At 38.5% G+C, this 19,355-nt stretch overlaps 2 protein-coding genes across 2 annotated transcripts; one reads left to right on the top strand and one right to left on the bottom strand.

The window, feature by feature from the left end:
- Positions 1 to 433: 433 nt before the first annotated feature.
- Positions 434 to 11,524, bottom strand: LOC104099345 (uncharacterized). Its single transcript, XM_009606304.4, has 20 exons — positions 10,174 to 11,524; positions 9,184 to 9,387; positions 8,351 to 8,455; positions 8,191 to 8,256; positions 7,940 to 8,104; positions 7,490 to 7,564; positions 7,256 to 7,410; positions 6,003 to 6,138; positions 5,846 to 5,915; positions 5,616 to 5,743; positions 5,444 to 5,500; positions 3,159 to 3,344; positions 2,940 to 3,032; positions 2,748 to 2,833; positions 2,600 to 2,666; positions 2,443 to 2,509; positions 2,183 to 2,319; positions 1,748 to 1,839; positions 1,430 to 1,496; positions 434 to 1,009 (listed from the first exon to the last, which is right to left on the bottom strand). Exons 1-20 carry the CDS (start codon positions 11,386 to 11,388, stop codon positions 845 to 847), a joined length of 3,336 nt encoding a protein of 1,111 aa, XP_009604599.1. The 5' UTR covers positions 11,389 to 11,524; the 3' UTR covers positions 434 to 844.
- Positions 11,430 to 18,580, top strand: LOC138910778 (uncharacterized). Its single transcript, XM_070201993.1, has 3 exons — positions 11,430 to 11,457; positions 17,055 to 17,690; positions 17,874 to 18,580. The coding sequence occupies exons 1-3, from the start codon at positions 11,430 to 11,432 to the stop codon at positions 18,578 to 18,580; spliced, it is 1,371 nt and encodes a 456-aa protein (XP_070058094.1).
- Positions 18,581 to 19,355: the final 775 nt, after the last annotated feature.

Genomic DNA, 19,355 nt, shown 5'->3' with positions numbered 1-19,355 from the left:
ACATTTAGTATTCGAAGTAACAAAGCTTACACTATCTTTTCGCTCTTAGGCGTGCAACATGCCAAACGGTCATGATTCTACAATGTTGTAACAATAAAATTTTATATTAAGAGTCTTGCCCAATCGACGATGAAAATGGATTTGCATTATTCGTAGTTATCCCCCTTCAACGATGAAGTTGTAATCATTCTACCCAAATGACGCCAAACTCCCAACAGCCGACCATAGCCCCTACTCCACAACCCTTCCCACCCACCTATACGTAAACCAATAATGCCTGCAAATATATCAAGTAAATAAAGACATACTAAAATATCACCACTTTTTTCCCTGTTAACTAAGAGGCTGCAATTGCTAAATTGTCTGAATTGTGTCAGACTCAGGAATTCTGCAGTACTCACAAATAAAACTTCAGGATCTCAGGCAAGAAAAGTTCATCAAAGCAACAAAGAATCACCATTTATAATTTAATCCTTGTACCATCCCCACAATGTAAAGAACAAAGATGACTGGACCAAAACTGTGACGAGTCGTCTCCCTGACGACCCTTGAGCTTAAAACTCATTTGATAAACAAAAATTCTCAACAACCATAATCACCAACACTCCTATCCTTGCAGGAGGACTCAAATGCAACTCTTCTAATATACACATACTACAAAAACAGAAGGGTTTTCCGCCTTCGCTCACACACTTTCAACCAAAGTGACAACAGGCTGATGCATGACCTCAAAGCCCAAATGAATGATGTTTTATGAGAAAGAATCGAGAATGAAATATGACACACGAGAAGCTACAGTCTAGCAGCTTCATTGCATTGGAGAAAATTGTCAACCTCCATGACACTACGATGATAAAATGGATTGCAGTGCTATCTGCTGCTGAGGCTGCAAGGAAGACCATGTTGAGGCCAGAGTGGCTGGTGGTAATGTTTGCTGAAGCTGCCTCAACAGATTAATCATCCGACTAGCAGTTTGCTCTGTAGCAAGGTCCTTTCCGGCACATAGAACCTACAGACGAAGCACATTTGCATTTACACAATGGCACTTACTACATGAAAATCAATAAGATGAAGGGAAACATAGGACAATCATGTTAGCTGATCAATCAACCCATCTAAAGGTACAAAGAGGGGAAAAAACCAAAAAAGAAAAAGAGAAGAAAAGTGTTCTGCTGGAACCCCAGAATAAAGAGATGAGTAAGTGGGTGCTTCCCATCTCTTCCCTACTTTTCTCCTCTCACCACCAAAGAAAACAAAATAAGAAACTCCCCCCCCCCCCCCCAAAAAAAAGGAAAAACAAAAAAGAAACTAAACATTGCACCAACTGAAAATGTGGATCCAACCACTGGTTCAAAATAGGGAATCTAGGTATAAGACTGCCACCTTTTTTACAAGTACTCATCCTTTACAAGAAGCTTTACTAACTCACCTCAGCAAAAACCAACACAATTTTTGGAAGGTACTGATTGTCAGGACCCAGAAGTTCTCGGTCTGACCTGCAAGCAGGAAAATACGGTAAAATGTAAAGACTAAAGAAACATTAAAAGATCAGGACATGTCGGCAAGTTTGAGTTAAGTGACGCAGATTGGCGAATGCCAAAACATGTCAAGATGACTCCATCAGATCAACCACCCATAGATCAAAGAAACACATAACTGTTATATGAATGATATTGATGCAGGATAGTGGATACACAAATGGAGCAAAAAGGATAGAGAGGAACCAACTAGCTTATTCATATAATACCTTTCAACCATTGAACAGAGTTGATCATGAACAACCTTGGCCTCAATGAGGTCACCTTTTATAGGAAGGCAATTCAACCAAGCAGGAACAACCTGCAAAAAGTCATAAAAATGAGAACTTCGACGATTATAACAGAGTACCAAGTAGCATGGGAAAATGAATTCTCTTCGTGCAAAGGCTACATAGGTTAGAAAATATTTGACATGTACGCACATGCAAAATCAAGGACAGATTTATCAAAACAAGCACACTTCCACTCGGTAAAGTATAAATTGACTTTTTTCCAGAAGCTAAAGCACAAAGAGATTGAAAGAAAAACAGATGACTGATCTAGACCCCCCCTGAAAATTCATTGCTCCATCTCAAGCATATCGTAGCGATAAATATACGAGCATATCTAACAAAAGAAAAGCTTGGATTTACAGAATACTATACCTGGGCTGAGTCAATACTGTCACGATGAAATTGACATATCTTCCCCAGTGCTGAAACAGCATTATCATATGCCATTACATTCTCAGGTTGAAGAGCATTAGGATGCCTAATAACGACATTGAGCCTTGATAGAGCCTCTGAATTATTAAGGTCATAAATGAAATCAAGATAAGAACACAGTACTCCCATCTCAGTTGAATAATCCGAGCAAAAAAGTAAAAGAGGAACAGTTTCAAAAACCACAGTCAACTATAGCATACCTCCAACAAGAGGTTTGAAAACAGAACCCCCATATTCTGCACATACACCAAGTCCATAAACAGCAGCCTGAACAAAACATTATTTGGATTCAGTTAGATAAAACAGCATGTGCAACTTGTCTGGAAAATGCTACAACCAACAAAACATTATACAAACCTGCCGGACATCCGGGCTTTCGTCGTTGCATGCTTCCAAAAGGAAAGGCAGATATGTGTCATAGTACCTATTTTGCAAATGGAAAAACAGTCAGATCGAACACTTAGAATACTAGCAGCTCAATTTTAAGACAAAGCTATAGACTTACTTTAGAGCTGCTTCACGGCACTGCTCTGCAACGTCATCAAAGATACAAATTGCTATCCTCCTTTCTTCAGCTGTTTTATCCTTGCCCTTAATGGATGCAAGTGGGGAAGGGACGGAGAAAAAAGAGTTATATAACGAGATGCAAACAGCACAAAAGACAAAGTTGTATCAAATAACATGAGGTGATCCTTACCCACATAGGCATGAGATATGATGAAAGTTCGTCAAAGAAAGGCAAGAAGGCTGCCTTGAATGTCTTGATCAGTGTGCCCAATATTTCACCAACCTAGTAAAAAAGATAATAATGAGATTCGACAAATAAGACATATAATAGATTCCAAGGTTTGAGATATGTATCAAGATACACCACTCTAACTCATCTATGAACTTCAATCTTATGTTAAAAGCATACTTGGTCAAAAACTTCTTCTTCTTGCTCATTTTCCTCCCTTAGCAACTCATTTTCCTCGGCATCAAAGTCTTCAGCTTTGGCCCTCTCTGCGCGTTCTCGTTTTCGACTTGAACTGGCTGTGATGACCTGCTTTATCTCTTCCACAATGCTTCGGACCTGACCTTCATCCAGGAGTGGTCCTGAGATCTGAAAAAAACAGCAAAAGAGGATCTTTAATAAGATTAAACATCTTATGTTCCACATGGAATACTGACAGAATCACATATTGAAAGATGCATTTAAGCCCTGTGCAATCACAAAGGCCATTTCACAGGTTTCTAGTAATTACTTCTAGAAATCAAGCTCTAGGTCTCCCAAGTCTCATGTCGTAGACCTGATTTGTATTTTTAAGATTAAAACGCCTAAATCTGAATACACATCTGAATATCAAAATGTGCATTAAGATTAAGACAATTAAATCTGAATACACGCCTGAATATTAAGATGTGTATTAAGATCCAAATACTAAATGATTAAGATTGTTTGTTTTTTAACATCTGAATGTATAAAATTTATCTTTATTTGAAAATTAATAAAGATAAAATTCAAATAAAATACTTATTAATCTAATATTCTATCAATAAAATATATATATTTTTAAAATATGGTAGATAGTGGTGGTGATGGCTAACGGTGGTGCTTGTGAATCCTGACTAACGAATTCTTGTTCACTTGGTTGTTAGTCGGTTCGGGTGGTATTCCGGAGGTTTCCTACTTGCAATGGTTTTTGTGGGTCTTGATCTGGAAAATAAGACGATGATGGCTCCTTCGGGGGCCTCTGGCTCAGGATCAGGTGAGAGCGCTGGAGGAAGGGGCTTCAGGTGGACTGATGAAGCAGTTCCCTTTCTTTCCAGTAGGATAGGAAGAATGGAATAGGAAGATAAATGGACATTCTTTAGAGTGAAACTGAACCAGACAAAGGCCCTTCTCTCCGTGATCAACTTCCTTTCGTAGTACCCATACCCCAGGGGAATTCGAATCCCCGCCGCCTCCTTGATAGAGAGGTGTCCTAACCACAGGCGGTGGTTGGCGGTGGTAGTTCTGAGTAGTAGCTAGTAGTAATTGATAGTGATGGCGATTATGGTTGAGAATGGTGGTGGTAGTTTATAATGGTGGGCAGTGTCGGCTATGGTTGTTGATGGTATTGGGGTGGTTAGTTGTGGTTGTGGTTGAGAATGATGGTGGTGGGGGTAGTGGGGATTCTAGGTGGTGGTTGTTGATAATGGTGGCGACTATGATTGAGGAGGTGGTGGTGGTGGTGGGTGGCATGGTAATTGTTGATAATGGTAGGCGATGGTGGCAATTAATAATAAATGTGGATGATAGCATCTTAATGAAATTAAGTGTTTGTTATAGATTTCAATCATACAGACCTATTAAGACCCATTAAGACCCATTAAGTGGTTGTGAAGTAAAAAATAAAAAACTTAATGATTAAGATCTGAATAATTAAGATTCATACTTTAAAAACAAACACACTTAATAAACAAACGCACTTAATATCTGAGATTTGAATTATTAACATTCTGCAAACAAATAAGGCCTTACTCTATCTACGATCCACTTTTCTTCAATAGATATCACAAATATGAATTTTACAAGCTTATTATTACTGCTCTGACATATTTTCAGCTACAGAGCTACCAGCCCCGCTTCTAGCTTTGATTAAACTAATGTAACAATTTATTTGATAAGTGACTAAGCCTATTCAATGTCATAGCCTCAACGGCCAGTGAGCTGCCTAGCTTTGTTTCTTTGGGGGGTGAGGGTGGGGGTGGGGGCTGAGGGAAGAGAGGCTCTCTGATTAAAAAGCCTCTTTTCCAGAATCTGACATCAAGTTGAAAGAACTGTGAGTCACATTTGCTGGCTGCACTGAGTTTTCTATCAAGATGCTTCTGTAGAATTAGAATGTGAACTAGGTTTGACTCCATGCATAAAAGGTATTTAACAAGATAATGAATCATGCATGTTGCAGTATTATTGCATACAAACAAGTCTCTAATTTCCAATGCGAGTGCCGATACTCATTAGCTACATCTAATAAAGGCAAAAGAAAGAATTTAAATGACTAAAAAAAGTAAACATAAATGGCCACATAACAAACCACACAACACCGTATGCTGCAGAGGCTAATTCTCTCATCATATTGTTAACTTAAAAGGAAATAGTTTTAAAAGAAGAAAAAAAAGCTTATCATGGTTAACATATCATCAAAAGAAATAAACCGTCTTAAAAGATTAACCAACCTGCACACACTCATTAATTGCATCTAACATACTTGCACATATTTCTGTATCAGGCTCCTGCACGAGATAGCAACCGAAATGTCAGAAACCTCCAATCCCAACACATGTACCATAATCACTTTCTACAGAAGAAAGAACACCATAACACCAACAAATAACTAGAGAGGTCAACCTTATGCAAAGCTTCAATCAAAGCTGGTATAATGTAGTCAGATAATTGCTTGACATAGGACTCATTTCGGCCCTGAGCAATCCCTTTCTCTACAGCCAGTTTAGCAGAACGTAACAGCTCCGGCATTGCTATAAGCCAAGACAAAATCGAATATCAGTCATCACCCAAAAAAAAACAATAATTGGAGAACGGAAAACCAAAGAAAGGTATAGAAAAGTAAGAAATCTCACTTGACACCGCCGCTTTCCTTACTTCCTCATGGAAATAGAATTTGAGAAGTGGAACTAACGTCGGAGCAACCTATTTAATGCATTAATGTCCCTTGTTAAGCGGGATTCTACTCAACAGCATGTAAAAAAGAATATGCAAGTGATTATTAAAGCCAACCTGATCAATCCATGGGTAGAAACCTTCCTTTAGCTCATCAGCATAGCAGCATAGCATATTACAAGCTGTAGCCTTCTCCTCTAAGACACTTGTTTTGATGCCTATTCTTTTATCCCCAAGAGTTATGGTCTCCATACTGCAAGATATGAATCTTAACTAAGATCTGACGGAACTCCAAAGAGTGCCCACAAATGAGGAGCCGATACAATTCATAAGTCCATAAGAACAAAAATGAGAACAGATCATAAACGTTTAGAATATACAGCTAAGTTTGTTGCATATCAGAACTTTTGAATGCAGGAATGAAGTCATTATCCTCTTAATTGAATTGTATCAAGTAGGGATGTAAATGGGGCGGGGCGGGCAAACCTTAACCCACTAAAGTTTTAACTCGCCCGGCCTGTTCTGTTCAACATTTTTCAGGAATATGCCCTTTTCTGCCCTGCACCATCTGTGTGTTCTTTCATTATTTTCATTATTTCTATGAATTTCTTACTGCTTTTGCAGATATATACACGTTTAGTATCCCAAAACTAATTTATAATTAGAGATTTTTGCAACCTCTTTAAAAACCTGAGTCCTTCCATTTAGTTATTTTTTACACTCTTATTATTCAAGTTATATGGATTTAAATGAAAATGCTCTACCTCTGGACAGAAAGCACATTTCATTTTCTTATGATATTTTCAGAAGGAAAAACAATATTTACTTTAAAAAATTTAGCATGATAATTACTATGTTGGACATTGATCTATTTGAAATGCAACTTAAGAACCCAAAATCAAACAAAATTTATAATTTTTCTTCACCACTAGAAAACTCTAGTGACAAAGAATGATCATTTCCTTCCAACTCATGAAGTTATGCTGGGCATCTGCAGAATGGCATATGAAAGATGTGGAAACAAACTCCACTAAAACTCAACAACAATTTCCTTAGACTGAAGTCAATACACTGTGGATTTTTTTTTTGTGGCTATTATTTTAAATCAAAGAATAAAATATAGCAATTTATTTGGAATTCTGAAGGTTTCATTTTTTAGTAACTTTTTTACAAGGTTTTCTACTGTTTCCTGTCATAAACAGTTTAACCCAAGTCTGACCAGCATATTTCACCAATTTTATATTTTTTACCAACAAATTTCTACATAACATAAAATACAAAATGACAAGTGATACCAGCTGAGACGAACCCAATCAGCAAAGAACTTCAAGTTAAAGGTATAAGCGTAAACTTCATTGAGAAAATATTACCTATCATCATCTGATTCATCAAGTTCATTGTCTGAATCTGCAGATGATATGGTCACATCGGGCTTTAGTTGAGCAGACTGTAATAAAGGAGGCATGACTACACTCATGTAAGGAAGGAAATCCTGTCCCAAGCACTTGCAAAGCCTGGCCCATGCCTACAATGAAATCAAGAATGTAGTGATGACAGTGTTCAAATAAGTTCTGTGTCTTTGGATTCAAGGAATGCACCCAAACCTGCAACATATAACTAGTAGTAGGGTCATCCGCTTCCATTTGCGATCCTTGTAGTGACATAAGCACTTCCATAACCTGTAAAGACAATAAAGTTTAATGTAAGCAATATGCTAAAAGTTGAACTGATACGAGTGAAACATATGTATGAGGGACCACTATTTGTAAGGACATTGATACAATGCAACAACAACTACGCCTCGGCCCCAAACAAGTTAGGGTCGGCAATATGATCATTACCGAAATATAGTAAAACTAAAGCAAAGAAAAAGATAAATATTTTTATAAATAATAATAATAATGAAAGTTCTCTACCAAGTCTAAGTCCTATTCCCAAGTAGTGGGTATCACCTATATGGATCTTTTCTTCAATTATGCCCTATCTTTAGCTAAGTTAAACTAAAATCTCACCCATTAAAACTGGGCAACATTTTTCTCTATTGTCATACTGACCTGCTTAGCATCATCTCTGAATTTGTCCTTGCCAACAGCCATCCCAACCAAGCTTATGCACTCCATGGCTTTGGCTCGAAGCATGCGGTTAGATTTATCATTCGCATTTACCAGGATTGTTTTCAAATATGGCATTACAGCGTCATAGTACTTCTGGAAGTTCTCCTGTTGAATGTAATTTATTAACCATTGTGGTCCAATATGGAGATAAAAAAAATTAATGGTATCAGAGAACTGTAACAAGTTAATACCTGGGATGAATCAGCCACCGAAGCCAAAGCAGTTAATGCTCCTTCTTGCACCATTTGTTTGCCGTTCTGCATTTCAGACAATAGCAAAGAGCAGAAAGAAATCATGAGCACCATTTGTCAGTAGTAAAAGATAAGACACATATGCTATCTTGTAGAATACCTGCAGAAGTACAAGCAGTTTGCTAACAATTCCATCTAGGTAAGGTGTTAAAATTTCTGGTGTGCAGTTCTCACTGAAGTTGAGGACAGCTGATGCAGCATGTGCCTGTGAATAAAGGAAAAGAAAAAAAAGCAAAAATAATAATTTAACTGCATTGACAACCAAACCAAGCAATAACATGCATAAGCACCATAACCAACAGTAATGTATATGATAGTTAAGTGCAGGCTACACTTTTGAAGTTACGAAAACTCACCATCACAATTGATTAATCAGGTACTGAAAACATTCGCTACCCCTAATGATTAATTAAGTATACTCACATATTTTTTAAAAAAATATTATCATTCTTCCCACAAGTGACAATAATCAGCTAAACCTCAATCCAAATTACGTTGGATTCAACCTATGTGTCTGCTCCGCTCTTTTCACACCCGTTTCATCAACAGATAATTTTTCCTTAAGGCAAATTAAGGGTTCTCCAAAAAAAAGAGGTACATTTAATCATTCAATCCATAAAAGTGGCTAACCAGAAACCAAAAGCAAGGAGGAATAAAACTTCTGACCTAGTGTAAGTGTACAAATAAAAACAGCTACATCATAATCTCAACTAATTGGTGTCATACGTATAAACCCTTTATTTGAGTTGTGTTCTTTCTCAGATGACAACAATCAATAATAAAAAATCTTATAGGCATGACATGAAACCAATACTGTAAAAAAGTGAAGCCTTGGCTCTCCTTTATTAAGCATTATCTTCTGCTACTGTTTAAAAGGGGCATTTCACAAAGGTACAGCATCTAAAAAGGGTTCACAATAGCACTAGGACAAACCTGTACTCGTGGATTTTGGAAATCGTCCATAGCTGTTGCCAATGCCGGCAGTACTCTGCTGTGGTATTGTACTTGCAAATCTGGCCCCAAGTCAGTAGACAACTGGCCAATTGCATTAATAGCTGCCCATCTCACTCGAGGATGAGGATCTTGAAAACAGCTCAAAACCATGTTTACCACTTGCTCCAAATTCTTAATCATCACCTATCACAGCAGAAAAAAGTCACGGAATTAAAATCAACCAGCAAAGCAAAATAAGCAAGACTTAAATTGACAAACAGACAGAATTCAGACAGATTGCTGAGTAAAGTGTCTTCAACTCATACATAAATATACTTGCAAGATTGGCAACACGGCATTGTTTAAAAACCAATACTAGTCCAATGAACTCTCGTGAAAATAACCAAAATGACCAATGAGGATCAGCAACCGATTCAGCTGTGCTGTAGTAGCAAGTAACTAACCATCAAAAAGCACCATCTTCACTATGATGTTCAACATACATGGGTCTACGGTCATCAGAGATCACTCTTAATAAATACTCCATCTGTCCTAATCTATGTGAAATCTACCCTTTCCAGAATGTCCCAAAGTGTTTGACACAATTCTATTTATAAACAACTTTTACAATTTCAACAATACATGTAAAGTACACTATATAAATTAACTTTTACATTATCAGACAAATATTTACTTTAACATGTTCTTTTTCTATCACTAATATGATATACAAGTAAAATTAACATATTAAAAATGGAACTGAGAGAGTACAAAGACAAATAAAACAACTAAGCCCAAACAGTTGGGGTCAGCTATATGAACCCTCACCGACCATGTTACTCCATATAAATTCATCTCAGGCCAATATTATACAGTATAAAAATAAAATGATGTACTAGAAGTTTTTTATAATTTCAACTGACATATAGACCTAAAGTAAAAAGTGCTAACAGAGTACAAAGACAAATGAAATAGAAAATTCATTAGTACCTTTGTGCAACCTTCAGCAATCTGAGCAAGTGCAATGAGTGCAGCATGGTGCTTTTGCCACTCGGGAGCAGCCAAGTAAGGAGGCAACTGCTCCGACGCAACAGGAACAATAGTACTACCGCCCAATGCAATCGCCAAACGGTCCAAACACTCCTGACCAACACTGTAATTACTCGTCTCCCCTGCATCCTCATGCTCAACTTCAGCACTATGCCAAACGGGGTCATCCTCAATATCTAGCAACATCTTCATCAAAATAGCAAACAACCTACTAATGAACTGCGGCAATTTCCTCATCATTCCAGGCGCTCTTTCCCTCGCCTCAGCCAACGTAATCACAAACTCAATCGCCAAATGCCTCGTCCCCTCTTCTAAACTCTCCGCCTCGGCTACTTGCAACATTGCGCCCACAACATCAATGAGCTGTCTCCTCAAAAACCTAGGCTCAGTACCCGCCAATTCAATCAACAACTCCAACGCCTCCTGCGCGGTCACCTCCTGCCCACTGTTCAACGCCTCGGTCAGCGTCTTCATCATCGCAGGCAACAGATCCTGAAATCTATCCCTATCGTTCGAGCTCGATAAACACTGAATAAAATTAATCACAGCACTCAATCCCGCAATCCTCACATCAGGATTGGGCGAATGATTCAGCGTCTGCATAAACACTGAATGCAAATCCTTAATATACGGAACTAACATTTCGCCAACATATTGTGCCAACAACGCGAATATCAAGAACGCGGATTCCTGCAATTTAGGTAAATCAGAAGTAACACACTGAAACATAAACGGCAACAATTCAGGCCACTGGTTTTCGGGGAGAATCGAAGAAGCGAGCTCCGATACAGTATCACACAACTTCTTAATTATCGATTTCGATTCCTCGCGCTGGATGCACGTGAGGAGGACGGTTTTAATGCCCGACTGAGTCGACTCGGTGAGTTTGGGCCAGATGAACGAGTCGTCACGCGTGAGGAGCTTTCGTAAGAGGATTGTTGACATGGCGCGGGCTTCCTGGTGCGGGGAAGAGGTGAGGACGTTGGCGAGCTTGAGAGCGAGTGAATTCGGATCATTTTGCTTGATGAGATTGAAAATCGACTCGGCTTGGGACCGTTGCTCGTTGGAAGCGGACATGAGATGAGAGATGAGGGTTTCGAAGGGTGCTGAATCTGGCCCGAGGATTGCAGCCAGTTGAGCTTGCTCCGCAGCCATGGCGAATTGAGTGAGTGAGAGAGAGGTGTGTGTGAGTGGATATGGCTATGGAGAAGAAAGAAGGTGGCGGTGAGTTTTGAGTTTTGTGAAATTGGGGTTTTGTTTTCTCTCACACACACAGGGATGAGTGAAGTGTGTGTCGCTATGAATATATAGAGAGGCGTGATTCGTGAAACACACACTGGCGCACTCTTTTTGGACTTCGTGGAAATAGAGAGAGTGGGGATTAGGAGGGTTTTTGGTTTTGAATTTTTTATTTCATTAAAAAATAAAAGAATAAGAAATACTAAAAGGTTCTCCCTCATTTATTTTTATTTTACAAAAGAAAATACAACTTGTGCTGACAGGGCGGGCAGACATGACATGATTAAGTAGGAACCAGGTTGAAGCCTATCGGGGTATTAAAATATCTAGGGTGTAATAAAAGGCAGATACTCCCACACCATCTCAATTTAGATGAGAATTTAAATGACTTACTTGGATTCTGCATAGAGTTTAAGGGAAAAAGAAAATTTTTGAAATTTATAGGTAAAATGGGTAAAATCAAGAGTTTAAACTTAAATTATTTTTAAATTTAGAAATGTGTCATTTATTTTGGAACAGATTAAAAAAAAAGTACATCATTTAATTTGAAACGAAGGGAGTAGAATATTTATATTTGGTGGATTCAGATTTTAAGAGTAAGTTGAATGGTGGAATAAGGGATTATAATTTTGGTATAAATTATGAGATTATTTAATTCTATATTTGGTGTATAATTTTTTATTTTGCGATTAGCAATTTTAGAATTACGTATACCACAATTATATTTATTATTTAGTTTATATGAAAACTTTATACTCATATAAGATAACAATCTCGAGATTACTAATCCTTAGTAAAATAATAAAATGGCTCATTTGTCCCTCTCTAATACTTTTCTCCTAAAATATTTAAAGAAATTCAAGGTTAAATTAAAAATAAAAATTTATCCCGATTTATTTAGTTTAAATAAACACATGTTTTACATTATATCTCGTTTTTGATATAGCGAACCAAACTTCTATGTATAAAAGTATTTCTATTAAGTAATTCCATTATTATTTAATTATTGTACGATAATTTCGGGATAATTTATTTCACAATCAAACAACCCTATGTTTTTAACATTAAATTTATTGTGCTTTTATTATATATATATATATATATTGGAAATCAGTTAGAACGGTACTCTTGCAGCAAAGATCATCACACTTCCACTTGGCACCTCTAATGATAAACACTTTTTTACATGAGGCAAAAAAAAAAAAAAAGAATTTTAGTCACATTAAGAAAAGAATGAATTAAGTAAAAATTTAGAGAAATAAACATGGTCAAGAAAAATACGAATTAATGAGAGAAGCGCAAATGGAGAACAATTGAAATTGTCACAAGTTCCTTGTTTGGTATTCTTGAATGAATATAGTAAAAATTTGAACTAAAATGGTAAAAATAGGTTTTCCAAAAGGGTTCCACGAAGAAAACTAAAAAGAGGAAAGCATGGACAAAAAATGAAGAAAACAAAAGGAGGGGGGGGGGAGATTGGAATTTTCCTTCCACTTGTGAGACTATCCAACATAGGGTTGTTCAAAATCAAACTGAAACCATTAATCGAATCGAATCGATGGCTTATTGGTTTATTGGTATCGGATTATCGGGGTAATGGATGGTAAACGGATTGAGATTTTATAATTAACGGCTTAATGGTTTGGGGGCGGATTACTCAATTTTCTTATCGGGTAAACCGTTAAGAATTTTTATATTTACACTTTTACCCCTATGTATATAAAGTATTATATAAACCCTAAATGGCTAAATCCCCAATTTCTATTTTCTAATTCTCAATTGTCTGCAGCCACTAGAGACAGAGAAGTCGTCAGTCTTGTCTCTCTCTTGAATTGAGATCTGAGAAGTTGAAAAATTAAAATCTCAATGATTAATACGTGTATGTCTGTATGAGTAGTCTTGAAGGTATTAAAATTTTGGTTAATACGTGTATGACAGTATGAGTAGTCTTGAAAACTTTTCAATGTAAAAATACTGTTTGGTTAGATTTTAGATGGTATTAAAAATTTGGTATTGATTTGAAACTGTTTGGTATTGATTGAATGATTGTTCAAAAAATTTCTATTTGATTTGGCCGATAAGCCACCTGATAACCGCCCGATAATTGTCAATCCGATATCAATCTGCATGTTGTCTTATTGGATGGCTACCAGATTACTACATTTATAATCCGATAACCGTTAAGCGTAATTATCCGCCCGATCTGCCTATCCGCGCGATAAGCACCCCTAATCCAACATATGAAAGGGAAAATTATTTTGCCGTTCTCTCTTTAGTGAGCAAAGAGTGGAAATTTCTCTTATTGTTTTCCTCGTTTTTATTTCCTTTCCTCACTTTGCTCACTCTATAAAATAAAAACAATAGAAAGAAAATCTGAATGTTAATGAAAAAATATATTAATATTTTATTCTTTTCAGACTTAGCCGTCAAACAAAAATTAGACTATAGAACTTGGTCGGCCTTGTACTTTTCTATTCATTAAAAAAAAAAGAAATTTAAAAGGCAGGACCAGAAAAAAGTTAAGAATATTGATATTGGTGGGGCTAATTAACGGCAAATCGAGAAGAGTATGAATTGGAATTAGCTGTTATGTAGGTGTCAAAGTATTATAAAGAGATTAAATATTAAATAATTAACTTTTTTATAACTATATTATTGTTTATCCTAAAATTCGAGTAACAATTAAACTTATTTGGTGGTTTTAAGGATACGTGATTTAATCCAATACCAATTGACAAACAAGAAATTGAATAGATAATCTGAATAGTAAAATAAATCAAATCAGTGTTCTAGCAGCGCTTTCGACCTCGATTCGAGATGGTCTCGAGGTTGAGTAAAAAGAACAGTAAAGAACAGAGGATAAACAACGATGAATAGTAATGGATAATAAGTAAAATAGAGAACAACGTTTTTGTATATTCTTATCAGTGAATCCAATGCCCCTTACAAATAAATGGGATCCCTCTTTATACACTAGAGGAATCCTAAATAAGGTACAATTCTAATAACGAAAATAAATCCCATGATTGGTGTCAATAACTGCTTGATTCGATCTGTTCCGGAATTTCCGCCGAGATCTTCGGTCGGTTGCTAATATCTCGCCATTCCGTAATTATGCGCTACTCAAAGTCGGTCATGCTCGATCTCGATCTTCATGCTTCATACTCTGCCATTGAGCCTGAGCCTGGTCTATTACAAGCTTGCTCTCGAGGCAGCTCCTCGTAGGAGTGTTCAAAACTGAACCGAAACCGAAAACCGAACCGAAACCGAAGATTAATGGCTTATTGGTATCGGGTTAATGGTTTAACGGACGGAGAACAGATTGAACTTTTTTTATTAACGGCTTATCGGTTTGGGGTCCGTTAACCCGTTATATATATATATATATATATATATATATATATATATATATATATATATATATATATATATTAAATATCCTTCTTCCACTTCCATATATAACGTATTGGGTCACTATTTGAAGGAGTTCCAGTACTCTATCTCTATTTCTAATCTACTAGAAAATACGTTGCGAAAACAATATTGAGCATTTAATGATCTATTCGGAAAGAATATGTATCAGAAAAGTCATCTAAACATCAAACAAGAATCAAGACAGTACTATTTATCACAGTCTTTACTTCGTTGCCTAATGCTGAAATTTGGTGTATGCATATTTTTTTACAGGGATCTACTCGCTTATGGATTAAGCTGTTGTTTGAACTTTGAAGCTGCATAAATTCAAGCACTGTTTGGCGTTACTTGCAGGCCAAACATTTCTGTGTAGTCTGCTCACTTATGAATTAATCATTTTGAAATATGTATTCTATACTCACTTTGAATATAGACTAGAATTTTATCATTTCAAAATTAATCATTGACTTTTCCTTTGCAGTTGTGGGCGGAGGAAAGACATGTATTCTGGACTCATCTGTAATGTAGTCTGCTTTGGGATATAATGGACTCATCTATTATATTCTATAGATTGGAATGTAGTCTGCTGAGCATATGAATTTTATTTTGAGTCACATCGGTCAGCAAATAATTAATGCATGCAATATAGATTGAATTAGCCGATAACCGCCCGATAAGAGCTAAACTGATACCAATCCGCCTGATATCTTATCGGGTGGCTAGCGGATTAGTACATTTAAAAGTCGATAACCGATAACCCAAACCGTTAAGAGTAAATAACCGCCCAATCCGTCCGATAAGCAGCCCTAGCTCCTCGTACCTACGAAATCTGACATGCCCGATTTCGACCGTATACAGATAGTCCCCGCAATATTTGGAATAAAATGATAAGAAACGTTTTGAGCCTTGATTTTCCGAAACCTCGATCATGACGTCGTCCTCATGACGTAAGTGACGGATGTGATCGAAACGTCCCATCGGTTCAGTTCCCCAAATCATTAATGCCTGTCAGTTAGCGGTCGACCACTAGCGCCATCGAACCGTCGCCGTGAGCCTATAAATACCCGCTCCTTCATTTAATCAAACTTTACTTTTTATCTAATCAAACCTATAAGTCTTCTCACTCTTTTCGTCTCCTCCTTTTCGCCGCTTGTAGAGCCATATTCGTTAGCACTGAAACCACCAGTTTTTCATCTTCCTTCGCTCTTCTTTACTTATACAAATGGCGAAAACCTCAAAGACCGTACCATAGAAGGAGAAAGCTTCTTGCTCCTCTTCCCGGTCGTCCAGCGGCAAGGCGCCGGTGGAGCCGCTTCCCCACGAGTATGTTCCCGGCCCGTGTACTCTAAAATCCGACTTCAAGGTCGAAAATACTTCATCGATCCCAGGCCGATGTGAGTATGTGTCGATGTACATGTGCTCGATAACAAATAGGTACCTCGAGGCCGTGAAGAGGAACTGCAACTGTGGTCCCGAGGTCGTGGTGCAAATTCCTGCTCCCGAAGAGAGCATCACCGCTTATGTGGAGGGGTTCCTAAGTGTTGACACTTATCCCTTCATATTGGGTCCCCTCGACCCTGTGATTATTGATCTTTGTAAAAGATATCAGGTCACCCTCGACCAAATCCATCCCTCTCTATGGCGCACAGTAATCATGTTGCGCTTCTTCTCTAGCAAGGCCGAGGGGCTAGAGTTTACTCTAAATCACCTTATGTGGTTGTACCGGCCTCGAATCTATCGAGGACTAATCAGGCTCCAACACCGGGCAATGAAGGCCTTGATCCCGAGCATCGACGAGGACAAGGATCGGGGTTGGATGAGCCGTTTTGTACGGGTGAGGACCCGTGACATTATCCCGGAAGAGAAGATGTCGTTCCTGAGGAGTGGAACTTCAACCGTAAGTGATCTTTTAAACTTTGTTCTTCGTACCTTCTTCGACTTCGCCTGATATCCCCTTTCGACATGCAACTGTTCCTTGGATGCCTCAAGCGATACCTGACCTCGAAGATTGGGTTCGGAAGTTAGCCTCGACTTCCACTTATGCCGAACGCGCATGGCGTGATTTGGCAAAGGGCATATGGGAGGCCAAGAATCACGGTAAGGATCTCCTTTTTCATGTTTTGAAACACTTTTTATACTTCATTCGTCACTAATTTTCTTTTATGCAGGCCTGACCAAGGATGCTATTTTGAGGCTTTCAAGTGGCGAGGAAGAAACCAAGTCCCCGGTTCCGAAGCCGGGGGAAGACAAGAAGAGGAAAACTGCCTCGCAGTCCGAGGAACCGAAGCCCAAACCTCGAAGGGTGAGGAGAAATATAATCGCTCTCACGATGGACTCAGTCCAAAAATTGAGAGACGGAGAAGAGGAAGAAAAGGAAAATGCCTCGGCACTGACGGTTAGACCTAGGAAAGCCGTCGAAGTCTCTAAACTTTCTGAGCCGCCGATGACTGTTAAAATCAAGCCTCGTGTCGAGGAGGCTTCCGAAAAGAAATCGGGTGGGCATCCCGAATTACCAGAGGTCGAGATCGTTTCTCGGCCATCTACAGCTACACTAGACTGGGCCGGTTCTAAAACCCCGAAGATCGATCAGAGCGTCCCGAGCGACATGCTCGGGACCATGATAGCAGGTCACTTGCCTTCTCTTCCGACTTTTTATGAGGAGGCGTTAAGGGAAGCTCGAGAGTTGAAGACCCTTGATATAGGCAGAGGCTCTAGTGTAGGGGATCCTTTTCGGGATTGCTTTACTGGAGTCGATGATGCCTCTGATATCAGTGACACTTCTATTATTTTAGAAGAGGCCCAACGTCTCTTATCTCGGGTAAGAATCTGTTTACTGCACTTCTTTTCTTTACTCTTTTTTTCTAAATCTAACTTGTGTTTTCCCTTTTTGTGTAAGCCTTTGCCAAGCTTCGAGCTGACCTCAGCTAGTGTGAAACTGAGCTCCAAAAGGTCTCTGAGGAGAGGAACACTCTGAAGCTTCTTTGCAGCCAAAAAGACGAAGGACCTTCAAGCGGATTTGGCCAAGGCTCGTGAGGAAGAGGCCGAGCTAGATAAGCAGGTGAACATCCTTTTGATAGAGTATGAACTTGACCCAACTGTGGAAGCTAATACTTCGTTATCTCAGCTGCAGCAAAAGGTTGAAATGATCGAGTTGCATCGGGGAGAAGTCGATCAGGTCAAGGCCGATTGTGATCGGTGGAAGGAGAATATGGACCGCCTGGCTGCAGAAAAAGAAACTACCTTGGCCAAACTATCATCGGCCGAGGTTCAACTTTGGGGCGTCAAAGAGAAAAGTTCGGCCCAAGCCAAGAGGATCGAGAAGCTCGAAACCGGGCTTGTTGAGGCCAAAGCTGAGATCGAGAAGACAAAAGTCATGGTAGACAAGTCCATTGCCATGTACCGAGCCAATGTTGAGGCTGCTCAAATGCAGCTAAGGGAGGCTTCTGACAGAGAGCAATGGATCATTGACTCGGCAAAATGTCAATCCCAGAGGGAAACCCTCGAGGAAATCCATACTCGAGGTTTTGACCTCTCCGAGGAGATAGCCCGAGCCAAGGTGCTTGAGGCTGAAGCTAGGCAGCTTGCCTCTTTCGATGACGAAGACGATGATGAAGACGGAAGTCGAGGCAGATCCGATGAGGGGCCTGAAGGAGAAGTTGCTCCCGAAGAAGAGGTCGAAACCGGCCGTATTTAGGACTTAGTTTCCCTTTTTGTAAGACCTTAATCAGTCTCTTGTACATAATTTTTTCTGTCAATATATAATAGAAAAACTTCTTTTGAATATCTTCTCACTTTTATGTTCAAACGTATTTTGTGCTTTTGCCTTGTGAAAATTCTATTGTTGCAGCCTTTGTAATCGAGTGAACACTAGTTCGGACTTAGAACAAAACCCTTAGGTTTTTTAGACACGCAAGGGCGAGTCCCCGAGTTCAATAATATATTCGAGATTTCAGATGGCTTGATCGATGCCATGACTGACTGTTTTTATAACTAAGTTCGAGTATGTTTCGAACTTAGAATAGAATAAACCCTTAAATGTTTTATCAAATAATGGATAATTTTTGAACTTGCAGTAAGATACCCTTTAAGGTTTTATGGCAGATCCTTGAGCTAAGTTCAAGTCAACTTTATTTGAACTTGGAATAGTGGAACCCTTAGGTCCAAGTTGAGTGAGAACAGAGTCTCGAACTCTAAATGTATTGGCCCTTAGGCTCTTTTAGGTTGGGCCCATATGGCCTCTAAAAGACGGCTATTATTTCCCCCTTTCGGCTTAAAAGACAAAGTCCGATGTCGGTTGAAACCATTTTGCCTTTTGTGCCTTAGCACATTTGTGTTAAAGATAATTTGATACCTCTTAAGGTTTTTTGAGGACTGATTTTATCGAAGCCCTTTTGATTGTTTGTCGAGGTAGCCTTTTTAAACCGGTTTTTCAGAGAATTTGAAGGCCTATCATTATTGCGGAATTCGGA

This window comes from Nicotiana tomentosiformis, chromosome 1, assembly GCF_000390325.3.
Source record: "Nicotiana tomentosiformis chromosome 1, ASM39032v3, whole genome shotgun sequence".
Taxonomy (NCBI): domain Eukaryota; kingdom Viridiplantae; phylum Streptophyta; class Magnoliopsida; order Solanales; family Solanaceae; genus Nicotiana; species Nicotiana tomentosiformis.
The sequence above is the reverse complement of the archived record's forward strand: the minus strand, read 5'-3'. Positions and strand labels throughout refer to the sequence as shown.